At 39.3% G+C, this 23,263-nt stretch overlaps 1 protein-coding gene across 1 annotated transcript in view; it reads left to right on the forward strand.

Annotated features, from left to right (window-relative positions):
• The window catches only part of si:dkey-91m11.5 (PH_BCR_vertebrate and RhoGAP_Bcr domain-containing protein), a 39,700-nt gene extending 18,068 nt beyond the window's left edge, over nucleotides 1-21,632 (forward strand). The window contains 23 exon segments of the mRNA XM_042487707.1: nucleotides 1,769-1,873; nucleotides 3,493-3,678; nucleotides 4,596-4,703; nucleotides 4,910-4,970; nucleotides 5,079-5,131; nucleotides 5,218-5,358; nucleotides 9,080-9,201; nucleotides 9,543-9,708; nucleotides 9,963-10,082; nucleotides 10,281-10,356; nucleotides 10,458-10,562; nucleotides 11,619-11,693; nucleotides 12,175-12,272; nucleotides 12,482-12,613; nucleotides 15,281-15,314; nucleotides 15,317-15,339; nucleotides 17,362-17,445; nucleotides 17,447-17,472; nucleotides 18,286-18,425; nucleotides 18,578-18,712; nucleotides 18,814-18,919; nucleotides 19,968-20,127; nucleotides 20,207-21,632. Coding sequence (XP_042343641.1) covers nucleotides 1,769-1,873; nucleotides 3,493-3,678; nucleotides 4,596-4,703; nucleotides 4,910-4,970; nucleotides 5,079-5,131; nucleotides 5,218-5,358; nucleotides 9,080-9,201; nucleotides 9,543-9,708; nucleotides 9,963-10,082; nucleotides 10,281-10,356; nucleotides 10,458-10,562; nucleotides 11,619-11,693; nucleotides 12,175-12,272; nucleotides 12,482-12,613; nucleotides 15,281-15,314; nucleotides 15,317-15,339; nucleotides 17,362-17,445; nucleotides 17,447-17,472; nucleotides 18,286-18,425; nucleotides 18,578-18,712; nucleotides 18,814-18,919; nucleotides 19,968-20,127; nucleotides 20,207-20,296 — 2,346 coding nt within the window. The 3' untranslated portion in view covers nucleotides 20,297-21,632.
• Nucleotides 21,633-23,263: the final 1,631 nt, after the last annotated feature.

Raw genomic sequence — 23,263 nt, forward strand, 5'->3', positions numbered from 1 at the left:
GTTTAAGCCTGCAAGTTGATCTCAAGTCAAACTGTTTTTACTGCTTAATGTGATTATTTTAAATAAATTGGACCAAAGTCATAGAGATATCTCAGCTCTCGCATATTTCAAATCAGTCTCAGGGCTTTACTGAAGTGTTTCACAGATTTACACCAACATTTTCCCATCAACCTTGTCAAGATATTGCTCATTTTTATTCTGTTCCTGTGTGGCGTTGCTAGATGTGCATTAAAGTGTCAAACCTGCTAGACACACTCAGATACTCTAAAATCTGGGTTTGTACTGGAAGAACAGTGTCCCCTTCACGTTCTGTGCTATAAAACCAAACACTGCATTGCCTGCAAAATCTGACAATTGGCCAATAATGCAATATAATAAATAATAATAATTCAGTTTTTTGTACAGCGCTTATCAAAAACAGTGTCGCAACTCACAGACACACACACACAGGAGCAGCATTGTAAGAACAATAGATAATTCAAAACCTTAGATACAACACAAAACATGTAAAAGCGACTGATGAATTTATAACCAAAACAGAGCAGTACAAGATTTAAGTGCAATGTGATGAGTTAGGTACAGTGTAACTCACAGATTAAGAATAAAAACAAATCAAAAAATAGAATAAAGGAGTAAATGTAGAATAGCCTATCGATAAAGACAGATCTTTAGAAATGATTAAAAGAAGATACTAATTTCAGTTTTTAAGGAGTTTTATTGAAAAAAATTGCAAACATCCATTTTAATATCTGTTAGACAGTTTGTAAAGTTAGAGAGGTTTGGAGTATTGGTGGGCTTTACAGGGAGACACAGCTGTTTGTCATCAGCACAGCAGTGGAATGAGATCTTATGTCTATGTATAATGTGGCCTTGGGGAAGTCTATATAATAAGAATAAAATATTAAACATGGCATGTACAGTACATGCTGCCAGTCTTCTTAGCAGTTTCAAATTCCAACTGGTAAAATTATTGTCTCTAACCCCAGTCTTAGATGACCCAGATGATATCATCAAGGTTATTTTCTTAGACTTTGGAAACATCCTCAACAGCCGTAAAAGATATTATACAACTTTTTTACAGGCTGAGTGGTGTACTGTATGAAGAGTAAAAGCCCTTCAGCCAGGCATTCAGTCAGCTGATGCATCCAGAAGTTGATCATACAGCTCCCAGATGTTAATGTTCTTTAGTGTGAGGCAGGACACTGCTAACAAACACCATACATGCTACACACTGTGGGCAAACAGATGTTCAAAAGAGACCCCAGCTCCCCCTCTCCCTCTGCTCTGTTCCCGTCCTGTTTGTGGTATTCTTATCCTCTGATGTGTAAACTTGGTGATCTTCAAAGCCTAATTCATGGTGGAGGGTGGGTGGTTTTTTCAGCATACAGCTTTATAGTTAATATAATGGCAGAGCTTGATACAGCCTTCCTCGATGCTCCAGTGTCCACACCAGGATGACTGATGGCTCTGACCTGTTTGGAATAACAACTCCTAGACCAGGAACACATTCATCTTCCTTTAGATGCTAGGAGTCTCTGGTGCAGGCCTCTTGGAATGTAAAACTCCTACAGAGTTTAATCAAATCTGGTCCATCCCTAATCCCACAACAACAATATCTGCAGCCTGCAGAGGTATAGGGGAGGTTTCATCATAGATCAAACCCATCATAGTTTACATATCATGTTTTCATCCAGAGCTTTTTGTTGTTGGAGAATGTCTGTTCTTCATGTTTGATGGTTGTTTTCTCTCTCCAACATGTTTGTTTTAGGTGGAGTTGGATCAGGAGAAGGGGCTGGAGATGAGAAAGTGGGTTCTGTCCGGGATCCTGGCCAGCGAGGAGACCTATCTCAGCCACCTGGAGGCTCTACTGATAGTATGTGTAATTTACAACACACACACATGCACGTGCTCGCGCGCACACACACACACGGACAAAATAATTTCCCAGACCTAATGCAAGCCCATGAAAAAGAATCTAAATTAGTTTAAGACACTGAAAGAATGCTACTACAGCTAGCATCTTAAATATGATTTTTCTTTGACTCCTTGTGTGTTGTATATTTTTCTTACTATTCGATAGAAAAATAACATACTCTTCCCCTTAAAAATGTAATGTTTACTTCTTAAGCAATACATCACATGCTTACTCCATTTTCCCTTCAGGGATTTGCAGACTCAGTCGTTATTTGTTTGACTATTAGATTGTGGTGGCTAACATTAGATAATTTATTTAGCAAACAGTAGATAATGCCATGTTATTAAAAATTGCTGAGTCAGTTTGAATTGTCTTTTGAAATTCAAATTAAAAGTTTTCATATAAGTGATAAAACACGGCTTTGCTCTATTTGATACAGGAGGGGATTTTGCAGCTAAAGCATCAGTCTGGTTCAGATGTAGCCTATGTTAGCTAAGGTTAGATAATGTTAGCAAATGCTTGCTAGATGTAGACTGATATTACTGGGTGTGTTTGGGAAAATCATTTTTAAAAGAAAATATAACTCCTTCTTTCTCTTACAAATTAAAAGGTGAATTCTTAAGTTGTGAATTATGCCTTTGCTCAGTAAGTAAATAGTAAATACACAAAGTGGTTCTGCGACTACAGTGTTAGTCTGTCTAGTAAGATATGTTAGCAAACATTAGCCAATGCTACAAATCTTTGCTAGATATTACTGCGTCATTTGCAGAGTCAGTTTCTAATGTAAAGTTTGGAAAGAAGAATAATACATTCTTCCTCCTACTAATGGAAAGAATAATTCATAAATGATTTAAAAACACACCCTCCCTCAGTTTAATTGCTTATGTTAGCTGACGTTAGCTAATGTTAGCAAACCTTTGCAAGATTGGCTATATAACTGACATTTCTTAGTCAGTTTGTGAAACTATCTCATTTTTCAAAGAAGAAATAACACATATTTCGCCTTACAAATCAAAAGTTGGTTTTATAAATGATAAAACACGTCTTTGCTCATTTTAAGAAAGAGGTTCTGCGACTACGGCGTTAGTCAGTCTGGTAAACTGTAGCTTATATTAGCTAAAATTAGCTAATGTTTTCAAACCTTTGGAAGATTTGCTGTGTAGCTGAGATTACTGCGTCAGTTTGTGATACCGTCTAATTTTTGAAAGAAGAAATTACACATTCTTCCTCTTACAAATGAAAAGATGAATCCATAACTGATGAAAAACCAACCCCTGCTCACAGCTTATTTTAGCTAACTTTAGCAAACTTTTGATAGATTGTTTGCAAGTTACTGACATTATTGAATCATTTAACATTTGAATCATTTCTCTGTTAGTACTACAGTATGTATCACTACATTTAATCATTTCACCATTATCCTCTTTTGCTACTTATTGTTACAGTGGCTGCTGATCAGTGAGAGTTTTTCTCTTAAAAAAAAAAAAAAACACACACTTTGAATCAGTGTTTTGACCCTTGTGTTAATGGAAAAAACATGTTTCTACAACAGCATCATTCTGTGATTATTTATCCAGCCCATGAAGCCTCTGAGGGCCGCAGCCACAACTTCCCAACCGATGCTGACCATCCAGCAGATAGAGACTATCTTCTTCAAAGTGCCAGAGCTTCATGAGATCCACAAGGACTTCTATGACGCTCTGCTGCCCAGAGTCCAGGACTGGGGCCACCAGCAGTGTGTGGGTGACCTCTTCCAGAAACTGGTATGCTGATGAAATTCTTGTTAACTTCAGACTTAGATTTTTTATGGTTGAATAAGTTTGGAGGAAAACATGTCATGACAATGTTTCAGAAACCTGTTTTTCCACGTCTTTTGGCCTGACTTGAACACAGCAAAAGAGAAGTCACCCAGTAATAAAAGCCAGGAAATCAAAGAGCAGTGGAAAAAAAAAGTGTCTGATGGGGTGATATGTATGAAATGTTATAATAATTGTTTGATTTGAACCCTCTGAACAGTTGTTTAACTGTAATATGATTGTATAGTAGCTACCAAACAATGTACAGGATAGCAATCTCCTCAGCTGATTTAACCTCTTTGAATAAGAAGACCAAGCATCAAATAACATGAAACCTCACAGCGTCAAATTGTAAGTTGGCTTTTGATCAAACAGACCACGATTTGTCATGTCAGTAACTTTCAGAAACTAATTATAGCACTCCTTATACGTCATGCCTTGATCATTAATGATAGTTTAAAGGGGGGGGGGGGATTTCAGGGGGGAAAAGGTGGGAGTCTTGGCTGTTTGTAATGCTCAGTGGATCTTGCAGTGCACATGTGAGTAGACTGCCTGGAGTCATCCCCCGGCCAGATAAAAGCCTCGCTTCACCACATTACAGGCATTAAAGGGGAACAAAACACTATAGGAGGTCGCTGAATAAAAGCTACCTCTGGGTTTGCTGCTGGATGAAAAAGATGAAACGCACATACGCATACATGGATTCATATATAGACACGTAAGCAATCATAGTCAAACTCAGCTGCATGAATCCTTCTTGTGGTATGCTAACTCACGCCTCAGCACAGCAAACAAGGACTCTGCAAACTATCCAGTGGCAGACTAGTAAAATCTACCCTCTCTGTTAGAATGAGTCTAATCTGTGCTCTACGTGTGCCCTGTAGGCGAGCCAGCTTGGAGTGTACCGGGCCTTTGTGGATAACTATAAGGTCGCTGTGGAGACAGCGGACAAGTGCTGCCAGGCAAACGCTCAGTTTGCAGAGATATCTGAGGTATGTAATCACGCTACACACAGCGGGACTGCGGCAGGCAAGTATTTGATGTTGCACAGCTGCCCGAGACAAGTGATGACAGGGCAGTTTTCAGCAGTCCTGACAGTGTAAAAGCAGCACAGCCCTTTGCTGCAGAGATGATTGTTTTAATTGCTCTGTGGGGCAGTGATTTAATGAGGGTATTTCTTCTGTTATCTTCCTGCCAGAATCTCAAGGTCAAAAGCACAAAGGACTGCAAAGAGCAGTTGGCTAAAAATTCACTGGAAAGTGAGTACTGAGTGAGATAAATGGCCGGCCTACGCATTAATCAATATTGCTATAAGTAGTTGAGCTGTGACTAAACTTGTTGAGCTGACTCTTCCTCCTCCTCCACAGCTCTTCTCTACAAACCTGTGGACAGAGTGACGCGCAGCACACTCGTTCTCCATGTAAGTCGATGTCATAAATCTGAAGCAATATCTTGCCTTGGTAGAGGGTTTAGTGGATTGATGTCGTCATTTTTTTTCTATTCTAGGACCTCTTGAAGCACACGCCCTCCATCCACCCGGACTATCCCCTGTTACAGGATGCCCTGCGCATCTCTCAGAACTTCCTGTCCAGTATAAATGAAGAGATCACCCCACGTAGACAGTCCATGACAGTCAAGAAGGGAGAGGTCAGTGTGGAAAGCTGAGTCACTTCATCATCTTTGGGTTGTACTTATGACTCTGTGACTTCACAGACATTAATACATCTACTTTTTTTTGAATAAATATGCTTGAAACGCTGAAAACCAAATGCATATAAAAAAATTTTTTGGTAGACGTTTAAATGAGGGTCAACTTCAATTCCTTACTGCCAGTTGCACTTTTATTTGACTACTTTTTATAAGTGAGATAATAACTTAATTGACACTGGATTTGCTGTCTGGCGAAAATAAATTTCATTCCTTCCTTTTTATTGAATGTAGCCCAAGTTGGTGAGTTATGTATTCACTAAGGGCTTTAGCAGAGGAGAAGGACAGCTTGTTCCCTTTGTTGGGCACTGTTCCCTTTGCCAAGGATAAACTCAGCGGTTTGGATAGTGTGGTGGCACAGTGATGAGTTCTGACTCCGTGGGCCGCTGCTGCTTTTACTGTATATGGTTTTATATTTGTCAAGTACTTACACACATTTTTGGTGGTTGACTAACTCTCAGGCGGAAAATCATTTTGTAATACAAGATTTAGGAGAACTGAGCTTGTTTCATTGCTATTCTCTTGCTAGTGCAACAGCTTTGGTCCCCGTTTACTTCCTGTCAACGGTATTAACAAACATTGCAACAGGAAATATATTTGAACCCCTTTCGAATATTTAGCTTGTCAAGGTTGAAATGGTCAATAATTGGCACTAGAGAAAAGGTCAGGGGATCACTTATGTTAGAGCAATGCGGGAATGAGTCCCAAAATATAGAAATGAGTTATGCACTTTCCGTTCCCTCGTCTTAAAGTAAATGTTTTTCTTTGTTACATGTCTGAAATAAGGTTGTGGTTAACACAAGCTACACAAGCAACAAGATTCCCATGTGTTGTTTTAGAACATAAAATATGTCAATAAATACCCCACTCATGAATTTTGAAGCTTTTACATGTTGCCCAAGTTTTGCTAGGAAGCTGCTAATTGAGACTACAGAGCGTCATCACACCAAACACGGCTTTACAGCCTTGTTGTGGTGGTGACCTTAAAGCCGTGACCACATTGTAGTTTGTATATGCCCCAAAATTAGCTTTTTACTTCTGCTGATTGCATTTATGCTTTAAAAATGATAAAAGTGGTGTTCATTGGTGGAGATTATGTTGCTAAACAAACTGTGTGAGTATCACAAGCGTTTGTTTGCCACAGAGCTTATTTTCTGCTGTAATCCAAAATCCGACGGAGAAATCCTGTCGGCTTTTTGACAGGGGAACCAGGGCAATTTTAACCTCTGGTTTGGCTTACAAAAACATCATCCCTGCACTACTCTATTACCAATTATCCTAAGAGTAAGATGAATGTGTAAACCAAAATGTATGGCAGTCCATTCTATATTTGTTGAGATATTTCAGTCTTGACCAAAGTGGTAAACCGACAAACAGAGTTTTGTTGCCATCCATAAAGCTATGCTGTCAGTGTAGCTTATAACAGAATTGGGCTGCATCTTATTCAAAAATATTTTTCTTAAGTTCTTTACTAACAGAACTCTTGAATAAAAGAACTCTAGCTTTACATATTTTCCCAAAAATGCATATAGATACTGTACAGTGTTTTAGAACACTTTCACTTATTTAATTTCATCACTGAAGCAGCAGCATTATGAAATTCAGGATTATGTCCGCCCCCGGTGTTCTGTCATTTCTTGTGTGTTGACAGTAAAACGCTCTGAGCACAAGGTGTCTGGAAGCTGCAATAAAAACCGGAGTGTGAGTCAGATTGTTGCTGACTCATCTCAGCCTGTCTGCTTTACTTCTGAAGGAAGTGGAGCGTAGAGGAAGCTCGTGACAAAGCCGCGCAAACACTGGAGGCAAGGGGTCTCTGTGTCGCAAACCAGGAAAACCTGCCAATTACCTCTGCGCTCACTCCCATCCTTCCCTGCCGCGGTGTCAACTCTGCTTCCCAGAAATGACCTGCTGCGCTCCTTATCGACTCCACTGTCTAACCAGCCTTCTGCACTGGGTGTGTACTGGAGTACCCGTGCTTCCTGACCCCTCTGCCCCCCCACTCACACACACCACGCATCTCAGGGCTCTGATTCAGACAACCTGACTGAGAACTTCCTCTGTTTTTCCTGGGAACTGGCCCATCCCACCAGGGTGGGATATCAAATCAAAGAAAGTTCTTGGGAACATTCTTCTGTGTGTATTTGAGGAAGTCTGAAATCCCACAAGGAGATTGACAGATAACAAGCCAGCACATGACAATCAGTGTGAAATATGGGTTGTTGTTGTTGTGCGTAGATTGTTGATGTTTTTGCAAAGCGGCCGCCTGTAATTACCATGACCATTTAAACCCACGAGTTTGTTTAGCTCCACATCTTGTACATGCCTCGCTGCTCAACGTCTCATTACGGTGCATAATAAAAACAGAGGAGATTCCAGTGCCAGGAGGGTGTGAGCACAGTGCAGTCACAGCTCCTGCTTTTCCATTGGATTATTGACTATTTGTGGTTGTGTTTGTGTCACAAAACAATACGCGGATGTCACCCTGCCACCTCTTTCTGAAACCAGGACAGTACTGAATGTGTTATAGGGCCTTTCAACCAGCCAGCTCTGAACTGGAGTAGAAATAGGAAAACCATGCTGCAGTGATTTCCTTGTTTTTGTTTAACTGTGGTTGGAGTGGGATGGCAGAGTCTCACATGGGCAGTGTCACAATAAACAGCGTCAGCTCAGAGGTCAAGAGGCTGAGGGGGGAATTTAGATGCGCGTTGCTGCAGGAAGAGCTCGTCATCGTAGCTGCCTCTTGCCTCAGGCTGGATGGATCAACGAGGATTAGAGGTTTAGTGTTGTCAGAAGTATCGATTCATCAATTCATATCAATTCTGTTAGTGTAAATGGTTTCAGTTCTCTTTTTTTTCAGTATCAATACACTGGTGCTTTCTAGCTTTCTCTTATTGTTAATTTACTGCAGTCATTCTGCTATTCTATGCAACCAACAAAGAAAAGAAAAGTCACTGTTGTCAGGATTTGGTCTTGTTGTATTTCTCTTGATAATACATTTAAATTTTGTGCCCTTAATGCCAGTTTTCCCCCATGGCACCAAAAATGGTATTAAATATCTTTTTTTAAGGCATTATAGTGAATTTGAAACTCTAGTATTGTGACAACACGAAAGAAGAAACAAATGCCACCTTCTTTTGGTCAAAAAATAATGCTAAATGATCAGAAATGAAAACATTTACAAGACACAGCCACTATAGCTGCTGGGTAAGATTGTATTGAGCTAAAAAATGCTAATTTGTGTGCTATATGATGGTATTTGAGGAAACCAACTAAATACGCTACCTTGTTTTGGTCCCATTATGATGATTTATTGTTTTGGGGTTTTTGTTTATTTCTGCTATATGGGTTTAGACGTATTTATCCAACAACCAACCATAACAGGATGCACCGTAATTACAAGAATGTACAAACATCAGCACAAAATCATTGTTTGGATCTCCAAATTATAGCAGTTTAAACTGAGCATCAATGTCAAACTTTCAGCAGTTCAAATTTGCTTTTTGGGCTGTGAAATAGTGCTTGAAAACACCTTAATTCTCAACCACAGTTTCAAGAGTTTAAAGTACTGAAAAATGAAAAATCATTGGAGATATATTTGAGGCAAACAAGAGTTATATGTATTATTAGTCTAATGACGTGATTTCTCGATTCCTGTTGGCAGAACCGTCAGCTGCTGAGGGATCGCTTCATGGTGGAGTTGGTCGAAGGTTCCAGGAAACTCCGTCACGTCTTCCTCTTCACCGACCTGCTGCTCTGCACCAAACTAAAGAAACAGGCTGCGGGGTGAGTCTGGGTCTACAGCCAGCCCAGGTTTAGGGATGCAGGCATGTGACCTGGAAGACCCGCCAGTTCAAATCTCTGCTGGGGAAAAAGGGTCACTCCGCCCAGACAGACATTAAATTTGTTAAATTCTTCTTCGCTGAAAATAGAACAGATTTATTGTGACGAGTGGTTGCAGTGGAGATAAAGGTTATAATTTCTCCATGAGTTTCTTAAGATGTTTTGCAAGCTTGTGGCTAGTCGTGTTGCTGGTTTCACACTGCTAAAAACATTCTAGTGAAAGAGCAGGGCAACTACAGGGTGAGAAGAAAGTGTTGTTAAACACACATCTTGTCCTCCAACAGAAAAGGGCAACAGTATGACTGTAAGTGGTACATCCCATTGGCTGATCTGACCTTCCAGACCATCGAGGACTGTGAGTCCACCCCCATCCCTCTGGTCCAAGATGAGGAGATCGACGCCATGAAGATTAAAATCTCCCAGATCAAGAATGAGATCCAAAGAGAGAAGGTGAATACACCTACAGAAACTCAAACCTCACCAGCGCAAAATACAAGGAAAACATGACAGAATGTAGCTAATGATTTATTACTCTGAAGGAACTACGCCGCAGAAACACCACAACAATGACAGCTTTGTACCAAAGTCTGAAGACACAACTCAAAATAAAATGAGGAACTTAAAAATTAGCACGCGTGAATAGAACAAATGTCTAGACAGCATGTCCCGTCTGCTTGCGTTAACCCTGCACTGTTGATCTGTAGAGAACCACCAAAGGACCCAAAGTGATCGAGCGCCTGAGGAAGAAGTTATCAGAGCAAGAGTCTCTGCTGCTCCTCATGTCGCCTAACATGGCCTTCAGAGTGGCCAACAGAAACGGCAAGGTGAGTATGAAAGCTCCTTATGAAAGCTCCAAAAGGAGGGATATTTACACATTTATGCAATTATTCATTGGGAATATCTTGCACTGTAAATAAACAACTTCTTCATTTGGTTTCTGCTGCCCTCTGCTGTTCAGAGGCAGGACATTACAGCATGAGTGTGCAATAAAATAAAGTGAATCAATCCTTCATTTCTTTCAGGGTTTCACATTTCTCATCTCCTCTGACTATGAACGTGCAGAGTGGAGGGAGATCATTCGTGAGCAGCAGAAGAAATGTGAGAAATGACAATTTATTTAATAGATTTAGTATTATCCCAACAGTTAAAATGTCATGCAATTTTGTAACTTGAATTTACCCTGACTGTGTATCCTGCAGGCTTTAAAAGTTTCTCTCTGACCTCTCTGGAGCTACAGATGCTCACTAACTCGTGTGTCAAACTCCAGACTGTTCACACGATTCCAATGACCATGAATAAGGAAGGTAAGGTTCACAGTGAACTGTACTTTTTAGGATTTAAAGAACCGGTGTGTAAGATTTAGGGGGATTGAGTTGCATCTAACAGCATGTTTCAGCTGGTTGCAACTTGCAACCAGCTGAAACATCTCCAGGTTAGAATTCCTTTAGTGTTGCTCAGGAGGTTTTTACTGGGACCCGAAATATCCTCAGCGGTCTCTTCCTCTCCAAAACAAATGGACTCAATCAATTAAGCCATCAAAAAAACAGAATAAAGCAGTTTCGTGTTTCTGCAATGCTGTTTGGCATGTCAGAGAGGGGCAACTAGCCCAGAACCTTCTGATGTTTGTTCACTGATTTTCTCTGATAACTTAAGATCTAGACGTATAGGTTGTTTTTACTGGGAGCCAAAATATTTGCAGGGGTCTCTATCCCTCAAAAACAAACATGGCAGGTGATTAAAACAGTAAAAACACTGCATACAAGATTTTCAATCTTGTATCAATCTCCAATGTTGTTCGACACGTTGCAAGCAAGGTGCTAGCCTAGCACCTGCTAATGTCTTCTCACCTTATTTGTTCTGGAGGTTTTAATCAGGAGCTGAATTATCTGTAGGGGTCTCTTAAAAAAAACAAACAAACAGACCCACTGATTTAAAATGGTAAAAGCAATGGAGATAGCAGTTTCATGTAAAAAAAAAAAAAAAACAACAACAAAAAAACACCAGTTTTTCTGGCGCCTCTAGTCAAGGAGGGGCTGCTAACTACGGTGGCCAGTGGGGGCCAGTGTTTGGTTTGTCCATTCTGGGCTTCTTTAGAAATATGCAATATGTCGGACTGTGAACGAGGACTTGCTCCCCATGTAGATATAAATGGCTCATTCTAAGGAAATGAAAACACAAAATTTCTTATTTTCAGGTGATTATTCACTAAGTAAAACATACTTTTATGTTATATTCAATTTCTGCCAGTATATACCCCTAAATCCTACACACTGGAGCTTTAAGGTGCGTTTTAACATACCTACAGCTTTGTTTTGTTTTGTTTTTCTTAATCTGCATAATCTGAACGCTGCTCTCCACAGATGACGAATCTCCCGGTTTGTACGGCTTCCTAAATGTCATCGTCCACTCTGCATCGGGCCTGAAACAGAGCTTAAGTAAGTGGCTTATTCTCCTGTTTTTGACTAGGAATCATCGCACTGATAATTCTAGAGGTTGCATGCAGTGTCACATCATCCTCTGTGTCACTCCTGACTCATCTACTGCACCCACCCCTCCTCTGTCACTCTCTCTCTGCGGCTGTCAGCTGGGAGGGCAGCTGCAACAGAACAAGTAGGATTAGCTGGGAACACTGTGTACAAGCCGCCTCAAATATGTCTTTGGCTCCTCAAATCAGTGCCTGCTCAAACTTTACTTTGTGCTCTTTGTCACTAAAGGTAATCAGGTTATCAGTGGCATGTACCAACCAGTGGGGAGTCCACTCCTGTTTGCTCTTTGTCCATGTACTGAGACAGCAATATTAGAACTGTAATGACACCAGAAAGACGCTTTGTACAGCACAGCGTCCAAACATGTTTCAACCTGATGTGAATCTGTAGTTTCATTTTGCTTCATACTACCTCTGCTTGTGCCCGATAGATCTGTACTGCTCTCTGGAGGTGGATTCCTTTGGCTACTTTGTCAACAAAGCAAAAACACGAGTGTACAGAGACTCTACAGAGCCCAACTGGAACGAGGTGAGAATACAGATTAGCGTGGAGAAAGTGAATGAGTGAGATTCACCCTCAGTATCTGTTTTTAGGACTGTTTTCCCTGGAAATAACAGCATAGATAGTTTATCACTTGTGAAAAAGCCATAGATGCTCAGAAGGATGAAATAAAAGTATGTTGTTGTGCATTGGGCTGAAACCTACAATAACGTGCCTTTGATGTGTTCCCGTGCAAGGAGTTTGAGATTGAACTGGAGGGCTCTCAGACTGTGAGGCTGCTCTGCTATGAGAAGTGCTGCAACAAAACCAAGCAGAGCAAAGAGGACGGAGAGATCACAGACAAGATCATGGCCAAAGGACAAATAAAGGTATGCACAAATCAAATGCATGAGCAAATAATTGCCTGTGTTTTTGTGAAATACCTGGGTTAATTAGATGGGTAGAGGATACCACACATGGGTGATTTTGAATGTTTTGCCAAATTAAATCAGTCACAGAAAAGCAACTTTCTAAACACACTGGCACAATAAACAAAATATTTACATCTTATACGTAATACTGTACCCCACATGGCACCAAATAACTAAAAATCTGTATTTATGGAATCAGTATGACCCCTGTAGTTCCTTTGACATTTACAGGAAAATCAATCTTTGCCTACAAAGAGTGAACCGTCTACCCCTTTATTGATTTCAGTAACTTATCTGCTCTGCTGACCACAGGCTTCTTTTTTTGTTTCTAATCCTGCCCTGTGGGGCCCTTAACTGTTGAAAAAAGAAGGGACCATTAGGTTACCAGTGGGTCACACTTCTGCTTGACCTTTGATAGGGTGTTGTGACAGAGGGTGGATTAGTCTTTGGGTTCACCAAATGTAGCCGTTGGCACAGCTCCAGAATATAAGGGAGGGAGAGAGACAGAGCGCTCTTTGATCGGCCTGGGAAGGGATTTCCCTGCTGGACAGGTGGGTCAAAACACTGTTGGCTCTTAGTCAGACACTGGTCATGATATTCAGGAGCAAACAGCCTGGAGATGTAACACCTGTCAGGCATTTAAGTCACTTTCCTGACCCGTGGTGTCATGTTGGGCTTTCTTCTTGCTTTGTTGATGTCTGAATCAGTGGTATGGAGAGTTTTTAATCTTTCAGGCTGACTGAGTGGGTTTAAAAGTCTATGGGATGACAATATGACACAACAAATTAGTATTACATTTAAGTCATTTAAATTTCGAAGGTGTATAACCTGTTGTGCACACTGCAAAACATGAAAATAGTTAAATAGATAAATAAAATATAGAGGAAAAAATAGAAAAAAAACCCATTTAAAATAAATAAATAAGATTTTAAAAAAAATATAAGAAGAAGAAAAAAAAAAAAATAGAAATTCAGAATAAAAAATAAAATAAAATGTTAATAGTTAACTTATAATAGTTTTATGCATATATATATATATGATTTTACACAAATAACTATTGAAAATATTGACATTTTCTTTTTTGAAATTTTGGAAATCAAAGCATCATATTTTAGTTACATGATGTGTGAGCTGGAAAATTCACGTTTAATGTATTTAAGAAAACTTGACCTTTAAACAAGTCATGCTGAATAACCTGTGTAACCACTTTTACCATTTCATATCCATGACCATTAGATTGTATTAACTGAGGCAGGATCTTGAGACCTGCTCTGTGAGATAAGAAAAGAACCTCTGACAAATGAGGCAGATAATATTTGGGTTATATCCTGGATTTTGAATGCTAATATGGTTTCTGATACGGGGAGACGAGCCTGATGTTACAGGTCACTAGCACTAGTCAGTTATTGGTCCCCGAGGATCCCATTTAAGCTACCTGAGATGCCAGATTACCAGGCAGCACTCCTCACAGCGTCAGGCGTGAGCACGTTGGTAATGAGGGTAGGAGGGGATTCTCAGGAGTTAATCCCCCAAATCCATCGGAGAAGTAGAACAACACACAGGCAAGCGTGGTCGGGCAGGCTGCGTAGCTTTGTTCCTTTTCTGACTCCCACTGGAGTGAAAGGATTTGGAGCAAAACAATGCCGAGACATGAAGATGACAGAAAGTTTCGTAAAGGTTCACCTGGATTGTATCAGAGAAGATCGTCAATATACTTGAAGGAGATGTGATCAGTGACTGTTCGTTCAGGACAGAAGGACCTGCTGCTTTTGTTAGTGCTGTTATTTAGTAAAAAGTGCTCATCCCTTTGTTTGTTTGTTAGTCAGTGACAGTGACATTTTAGAACTGAGTGAGTTTTACGACAGAAAAATGAGTGAGAGCCATCCTAGTGAGGAGGAGAGTGTGGATCAGGCCAGCAGCGGTCTGGAGGAAGAGGGAGACTCAGCTACAAGGAAAGCCCCGGTACAGGAGCCCGTCTGTGGGAGCGAGTCCGCAGCAGTCTGATCAAACCAAAGGTAACAATAAGGAAAGCAAGCTGTGGACAGACCTGCATGGGATGTTGTAAAGGATGCCTCAGGAACCTACTTTACGGACTTTTTTTATATACCTCATATTCTGGTGGAATTTAAAGCCTTATTTGACTTAAACGATGTGTTACATTTGTTTTAGGATTTATCTATTTTGAGTTTTTAGAAACCAGCATTGTGCCGCCTTTGATTTTCTTTTTTTTTTTTTTCTTTTTGATGAAAAGTATTATGTAAGAAAATTGATTTTCAGTGAACAAAGGATTATCTGAATGAGAGTCGGTGGTTTCTTTGGTTGAAAGAACATCTGCCATCTTAGCCAGGCACAGCGCTTAGCAGTTGGACATGATGTTGTCACGTTACTCATGCCTGATCACGGTAAATACAGGCTGGCAGTTTGGTATTAGTCAGACGACTAAAATAGATCCCTGGCACTACCTGGCCCATATGGAGTATGTTTATGCGAGGCTCAGTGAAATCATTGAGCAGGTAATACTGAGATTGCCTGGCACAATATTTCCTGGGTTTTCATTCTGGAGAGAGCCTGAATTACTTAAAAATGAAGTGAAACTCTAAATACAAATATTTCTTTTTTTTCCAGCTGGATCCTCAGACGTTGCAAAATAAGGACTGGCAAGGACAGTCATCGCCATGAATGGGGTAAGTGTTTTCAGTAACCCGGCAAAATGAGCCAACTCTGATGCTGGTTTCTGGTTCACTGCTTCCAGTTTGGAGGTTATGGAGAACATCAAGGGACAGAGAAATGTATGAGTATTTAACAGCTAAATCTCATTTGTGTCTCACTTGGAGTTGTTAAAAAAGATAACATATTAATTGCCATTTGGAAGCTTTAAAACCCACTTTCAGATAAGTGAAACCTTTATTTTACTTTCACTTTTACTGCTTTTTCTGTAACAGGCCACATAAGACCTTTTTTTTTTTTATTTAAATTTTATTGGAATTAAATTGGTGTACATTATACAGCACAGCATACTGTCATCATTTTCTGTTTTTAACATTGAAGTGAGAAAGAGATTAAAGAAAATATCAAAAATAAATTGGAAATATATATTGTGAAAGGGTTCACATAGGCAACAGTGATAATAGGGGTTTTTTTTAAAGAAAAGAAACAGTCAAACAAAAAAAAACAAAAAAATAGTTCACCTCTTGGTTTAGTTGGTAATAATATTTGGTAGGGAAAAAAGCATCAAACTACAGAGATTATTTCTTGTACCTCAACACACTTACATTTGTTACCATTACAGCCCCCAGCCTGTGTGAAAACAATGTATAATCACTTCCCTGAACATGTTCACATGGACCTGAGTTAAAACCAATATTTTAAGTGAAACGGCACTAAATATTGTTAGAACTAAAGATGGTAGAAGATAGATTTTGATTAAAATAAATAAATGACAAAGGCCTCTTATTATCCATTTACTCAAGCCAAGGTAGAAAATAAAAATAACACACAAAGTAATTAAAAACTAAAGAATGTAATAAAATCTGTAACAATAATAATTGTAAGACCAGGTTTTAATGAAAAATTGCTGTACTTTGACTCTTCAAACCAAGGCTGGATTAACAAGTAGACTCCAGAGACTCTAAAAACAGGGCAATTGCTCTCCCTCATGTACATGGTTAGATCAGATCTAACCAAAATCCACTTATAATGATTAACATGTACAGAGTCCAGAGTCTATTTGTTAAACTAATTGACTGTATGTATAGCTGTTTTCATCTAAACCTGGTGTTCTGCAGTCTGAATGCAAAAAAAATCTGTAAAGTAGTCCTTTTTTCACCGATATATAATAGTAATAGTTTCAAAAACCCTGTCAGTGTGTTGTAAACAGTGTCTGGAGTTTATGTGTTGATTTATATCATATTTGACAAGCCAAGGTTTATGGTGTTTTTGAGCCAGATCTGTTATGACAAGTTACATAAAAGATTTGCATATCTGAAAGTGACTCTTAAGCAGCCTTAAGGATTTTAATATTGTATCTAACACTTATTAACAACTGCAAGTGGTTCAAAAATGAAAACTAGAGCACGAAATATCATCATTTCTCTTTCCCTTAACTTTGCCTTTAACCTCCTAATTGGAAGCTGTGTTGTGAAGGTTAAGTGTTACCCGACATTAATAGATGGATTTGTGATTTTTTTATTTATTTATTTTTTTAAAAAAGGGACAATGTACATTAATCCACATCTAAACAAATGTAATGTATGCCGCTGTTCGACAACACACTAAAATTACAAATTCATGAATTAAAGTGAGACTATTTATCTTTTGAAACAAGTAATAACACAAAATAACACATTCTCCCTCTTACAAATCATGTTTAAGTGAGAGGCCCTAAACACACCCCTGTTTAACTAAAATAATGTAGTTAAATTGAGTACTCTCAGGAGTTTTACCATAACAGCTGTAACAGTTCTGGTTTGACCAGAAGCTTATGTAGCTTATGTTTGCAAATTTTGGACTACTATTACTGTGAAACTACCATTGATGAGCACATTTGTCAACTCTTCTACTTGTGCTTGAGTTTTACTGTTTTAGCATTCACCATTATCTTGTTAATCTCATTTGTAGCCACAGTGTCTGCTCTTCAGCAAATGTTACATATACTTTCTTAGCCTACATAAATTCCAAAATAAAAGTTTTTTTTTTACTTGTTTCAGATTGAAGTGAAGCTTTCGATGAAGTTCACCAGCAGAGAGTTCAGCCTGAAGCGAATGCCCTCTCGGAAACAGTCGGGCGTCTTTGGGTGTGAAGATCAATGTCGTAACTAAGTGAGTTGATTTTTGTATTTCATGTAACTTAATGGGTCAGTATATATATGTATATATACAGTATATATGTATATATATATGTGTGTGTATGTATATATATATAATATATATATATATATATATATATATATATATGCTCCTTTGTACAATATTTTTTTGTAAAATATTTTATATTTTGTTCTTTTAGTTTTAATTCCAGACTTCTGATTTGTCAATGAATGAAAAAGAAAAAATGACATCCTTTGTCTTTTCCTAAACTGTTTAAGTTGACCTTGATGAAAAATGTACAAGGTCAAGGAAAGAAGTGAGAGGGAATTCTGATTTAGAAAAACCTGCTGTCCCTCCTGTCCACACATATCCATCCACCTAAATCCCAATTAGTATGATAGTATGAAAATAATCGCTAAATTTAGGCAATATAAACATAATTTTCTGTTTTCATGAACAGTTCGTGTCTTTAAATGTTGCTCAGAGGAAGCACTGAAGCACCTTTCTAAAGCATTCAGAGAACTGGATCCAATCCTGGCTGCTACTTAGATACTTCCAGGTCATTTCCCTCAGTTAGGAACCTTCCTTAAAAAAATCAAAACTACATTAACTGCAGCTCAAGTCTTCTGAGAGCAAAAACTAGGACATGTGGGAAATGTGGTCTTTTGAAAAGCACTTGTACTAACAGTACCCTCTGGTGACATAGTACAGGCTGCACATATTTGTGCCATTGTCTCTTGTCTTTACTGTATTCATGTGATGAGTTAACGTTTTGGTGATAAGTCGGCCCTTTTAAACTTGTTTGTGTGTGGCTGTCTTCACCAGGCGGGAGCGCTCCAAGGTTCCCCTCATTGTGAGACAGTGTGTGGAGGAGATAGAGCGACGAGGGATGGACGAGGTTGGAATCTACAGAGTGTCTGGCGTCGCAACAGATATCCAGGCGCTGAAGGCTGCTTTTGATTCAAGTGAGTTCAGTTTTAAGACAAAAGAGAAACTTTACATGTAGACGAACTTAAAGACAGAGCTCTGCATGACTCCTACTCTATTGTTTTACAAAGCTCCCTGTGCAGCTTGTATTCTTTGGTATTTCGTGACTGTTGTCTCATCTGTCCCGTAGACAACAGGGACGTGTCTATCATGATGAGGGAGATGGACGTAAACGCCATCGCTGGAACACTGAAGCTGTATTTCCGTGAGCTGCCGGAGCCTCTTTTCACTGATGAGTTGTACCCCAACTTTGCTGGAGGCATTGGTCAGTCACCACTTCTTTTATTTTGGGATCATTTTGGGCGGTCAGGAGGGTGTGAATACAGTCGTGACAGCAGCACATTCATGTGTGCTTTTTCCTCGCAGCTCTCTCTGACAGTGTGGCCAAGGAGAGCTGCATGCTCAACCTGCTGCTGTCGCTACCAGAGCCCAATCTGGTGACCTTCCTCTTCCTGCTGGACCACCTCAAAAGGTAAAAGACTTTACAATCAATACATTATTCAAGTTATTGTTTATCAGTGGTACATCGGTGTGTTTGTGTTTTTCTTACCTGAGAAAGATTTTGTTTTATTTTTGTCATCATGTGAGTGTGATGATGGATGAGACAAATATGTTATTACTGAGTGTTGAGCAGTGATTAAAAACTGACATAAATACCTACTGTTTGTGTTGGTATCTTTAGAGTATCTGTTGGCCAAATATTATTGGTTGTGGCGCTTATCATGAATGATAACTACTAACCAGTAGTTATTTGTGGTTTGTAACGGTGTTATTAACTCTGTAACTCTGTAACTTTTAGAGTGAAATAACAAATTCTTCTTGTTGTAGATTAAAAGGGTATATTTATTCCGGGGAAATAAAATTCACACTTGCTTAGTTAATACAACCTGACGTTAAGCCCTTTACACACCAGAGGCCTGACCAATAAACGACTCAAAAAAATGCAAAAAACTTGTGAATATTTTGCCTCAAAACTATTCATACTGGCAGTGATGCATATTTGCAAAAGTTGCAACAGGTCCGCCATTGTCATGACATTGTGATGTGGCATCCATTCCATGCAGCATGATTGGTTGACGCCTTAATTTACAATGAGCAAGCTAAAATAAAAACTGAATTTGTTATTGAAAAAAAATAAAAATACTTTTTCGCTACTTAATATTCACGTTCTGTGTGAAAGTACTTGTGACAAAAACAACAGTTTGAAAACATATTCATATGCAGATTCATCTCAGGAAAAAAACACCTTTGGGGTGTAAGATGATATTTAGTCTCATATGACAGCATTTATATACTGATATGTTACCTAACGCTACTTGTCACTTGAAGGTATAGTGGTCACTGTTCTGATAAAGGTGCAGGCTAGCTTCAAAGTTTGGTCAAAATCATCTACAGTGACAGGTTTCCTTCGCTTGTTTCAGACTGAGGCGAAACGGTCACTGAAGCTTGATAGAAACATACTGTTTGGGATTTTGTGTGTATTTATGCATTAAATGTTATTGTTTGCGTTGCTCTTGCAGGGTGGCTGAAAATGAAGGCATCAACAAGATGTCTCTGCACAATCTGGCCACAGTTTTTGGCCCCACTTTGCTGCGGCCCTCAGAAAAGGACAGCAAAATCTCAAACAGCTCTCAGCCCATCTCCATGAACGACAGCTGGTCTCTAGAAGTCATGGCTCAGGTGCGATGCGTGTCACAATATTGATCGTTGCAGCAGTGATGTGGATTATGGGGTCTAATCACCTTCTCTGTGTCCGTAGGTTCAAGTCCTTCTGTACTTCCTTCAGCTGGAGAGCATTCCAACACCCGACAGCAAACGTCAAAGCCTTCTCTTCTCTACTGAAGTATAACAGGAGCATCACGCACTTCTCTGTAATTGTCCGGAGGCAGAATGTCGGCTGCTTAATGAGGTGGACGCTGCTGAGCCGCCGTGGCTGGCTGGTTTACTCTGAAGGTGGTTAATTTAGCCACTAGGTGGAACCATCAGCACATTGCAAAGTGGACACAGCCACCATGACCAAAGCCATTTCTTCTGGAGATGAGATGAGAGTGAGTGTTTTGTTGCCGCTGTGTCAGTAAAAGACAGCACTATATATGATGTACGGACAGAATATAGAAATCCTTTTTTTAATTTAATTTAAATTTCAAGAAGCATTATTTACTGTACTTTCATTTTCTACTGCCCCATTCTGTCACTGTGCACATTAGCTCCATGTTCACAGAGAGGGGGTATCTGCTGTAGCTGGATTTTGTAAGATTTATTTCAGTGGCTGGACGATGAATGAATGGTTGGATGAATGGACATTTGATTTTCATGTCTGTACCCCCCCTCCCAGAAATGTTTGTGGTTGAAAGCTCTCCTGTGCCAATGTTTCCCTGCTGATAAAGTAGAATATTTCAGTTCCCCTAATGTTTACACGCACTCTTAATTTTGTACAGAATAAAAAAGTAAGAGACTGAAAACTGTAGTTACACACAGCAACATGCAGGCATGTTGAGCGAAAGCATTTAAAGTGTTCTGGTATCTGTGCTATACATCTTGTATAGTGACCTTATTCAGTTCGCAGGTTCCTCTGGTGGCGTCCGAGCCAACTTTCATGTAGATATGAGTGCTTTTTTTTGGAAGTGGTACAGAGAAGTGAAAGCAAATCATTCCAGGAAAAGGGTGAGGCCTAATCCTTCAGCCCATGGAATGTATACTGTGCTGTGTATAATTTTAATTTCAAACTTGTCTTTTGTCCATATTTCATGTTTTTTTGTCTACATTGTGTTTTTCAGATTTGGTTTCTTCTGTGTATGTGTTGCTTCACGCATTCCTTCTCTGTAGTCTACCTATATAGGACAAAGCCACACTGCTGTAGAAACGAGAGCACCTGGAGATTATCTCAAATACCAAATGTTCACTAGTATGACCCTTGAAGCCCAGTGATTCACTCATATCCAAGTCTCCCGGCTTATTGATAGGTTTATCATCCATATGCCAAGTATTACTTACTGAAAATACTCTCTGTGCTTGCAGTATTTTTTTTCCAAATCACTACAGGTATTCAATCACTTGTTAGCACAAACTGTAACCCTAAAGGCTTGTGATTGATGTAAAATAAGCAATAACTCTTTGTGATTCTTAGGATGAGGCTAGTGGGTTGTGTATGTATGATTTCTGTAAATAAAAACTTGGTAACATTATTCTTGCCATCTGTTATTTCTTAGACTGCTGCAAAACATCTGCGACACAACTCTATTTTTATCATGTCCAAGCTCAGCAATGTTCCAGTCTTCTTTGATAAATATGCACAGTACAGAGCTCATGCTGCACTGCAAACATGGGCGGATTATGAGATAATGGGTCCCTGGGTCCGCCGTGCAGAGGGCCCCGCCACCTCTGCCTCAGGAGACAGTCTCTACATTTAGCCTCTTTTTATTGTTGTTTTGTGTCTCTTTGTAGTCACCACATATCTCTGTGGTTTGTGTCTCCTTTTGGTTGTTTTGAGTCTCTTAGTGGATGCTCTGCATCTCTACACTTGTTTTGTGTCTCTTTGTAGTTGTTTTGTGTCTTTTTGTGTGTGTGTGTGTGTGTGTTTATTTTGAATTGCTTTATAGTTGCTTTGTGTCGCTGTAGTCGTTTTTTCGTCTTTTGTGATCATTTTGAGTCTCTTAGCAGTTGCTTTGTGCCTCTTGTCATTTTGTGTCTCTTTTTGTAGTTGTTTGTGGTTATTTTGAATCACTTTATAGTTGCTTTGCATCTCTGTAGTCATTTTGATTCTTTTTGTAGTTGCTGTCTGTCACCTTGCTGTGAGTCCTTTTTGGTACATGTATTAAGGGCAGGGCTTCTGGGCCTGCACCTGGTAGACCTGTTTAGTAATCCAGCCATGTCTCCAAATATATTGTCCTATTTGTTCCTGCCCCCTGGTCCCTCTGCTGCCAGCATAACACCTGTACACAGTTGGATCTACTTTGTCTACTAGAGATGTTATGCAAATTGATTTGTGAAGGGTTGGAGAAGACAGTGATGAGCATGTAAATTAAAAACTAACCACACATTTGCTACGTCTGGACTTTTATGGTCCAGGATCCCTGGATATGTGCCCCACACGACCTGTCAGATATTTAAAATAATGCAATGGTAGATTAAAAGGTAAGTATTACATATGATTTTCCTTATTTAACAACTGCCAAAACAGAAATAAAGTTTTCACAAAAAATTGATTCATTCTTTTTTTTAGTCAAAATCTTTTTTTAATGAAAATGTTCAATATATAGCAAAATTGCAGTGCTGACAGCAGCTGGCATCAATAATTCCAAGAAACATGGATTGAGTATACATAAATAAAGGTGACAAAAACCCAACAAAAGTAAAAAAAAAACAAAAACAAAAACAAAAAAACAATACACATATACACACAATCTATATGTGTAAATTTGATATTTGATATGTGTTATTTGTCCATATAACTTTATTGTCTTACAATATTTTGGGTGTGAGGTGAATTAGAGATTACGTGAAAGATTTCTATAAACCCAAATAAAGGAATAATCCGCAGACACAAATGGTTATTTAATAAATTGGACCTTTCTTCTTCTCTAAATGAAGTTGTGTGAGGATTCTGTAGTTGAAGACAAGCTCTGCAGAATTTTGGCCTGGTGCCAGTAGTAATATGGAAACGATAATAAACGAGCCAGTGGATATTTAAACATGCTGGGGGCAGTGTCCCCCCCGTGCAGAGGGTGATGCTGAGATGATGCAACCAGAGGAGGGGGCAGAGGATCATCCGGCTGCTGCCAACAGAGAGAAGCTGACATCCGAAACCGATGCTGCT

Source organism: Plectropomus leopardus, chromosome 6 (genome assembly GCF_008729295.1).
Source record: "Plectropomus leopardus isolate mb chromosome 6, YSFRI_Pleo_2.0, whole genome shotgun sequence".
Classification (NCBI taxonomy): Eukaryota; Metazoa; Chordata; class Actinopteri; order Perciformes; family Serranidae; genus Plectropomus; species Plectropomus leopardus.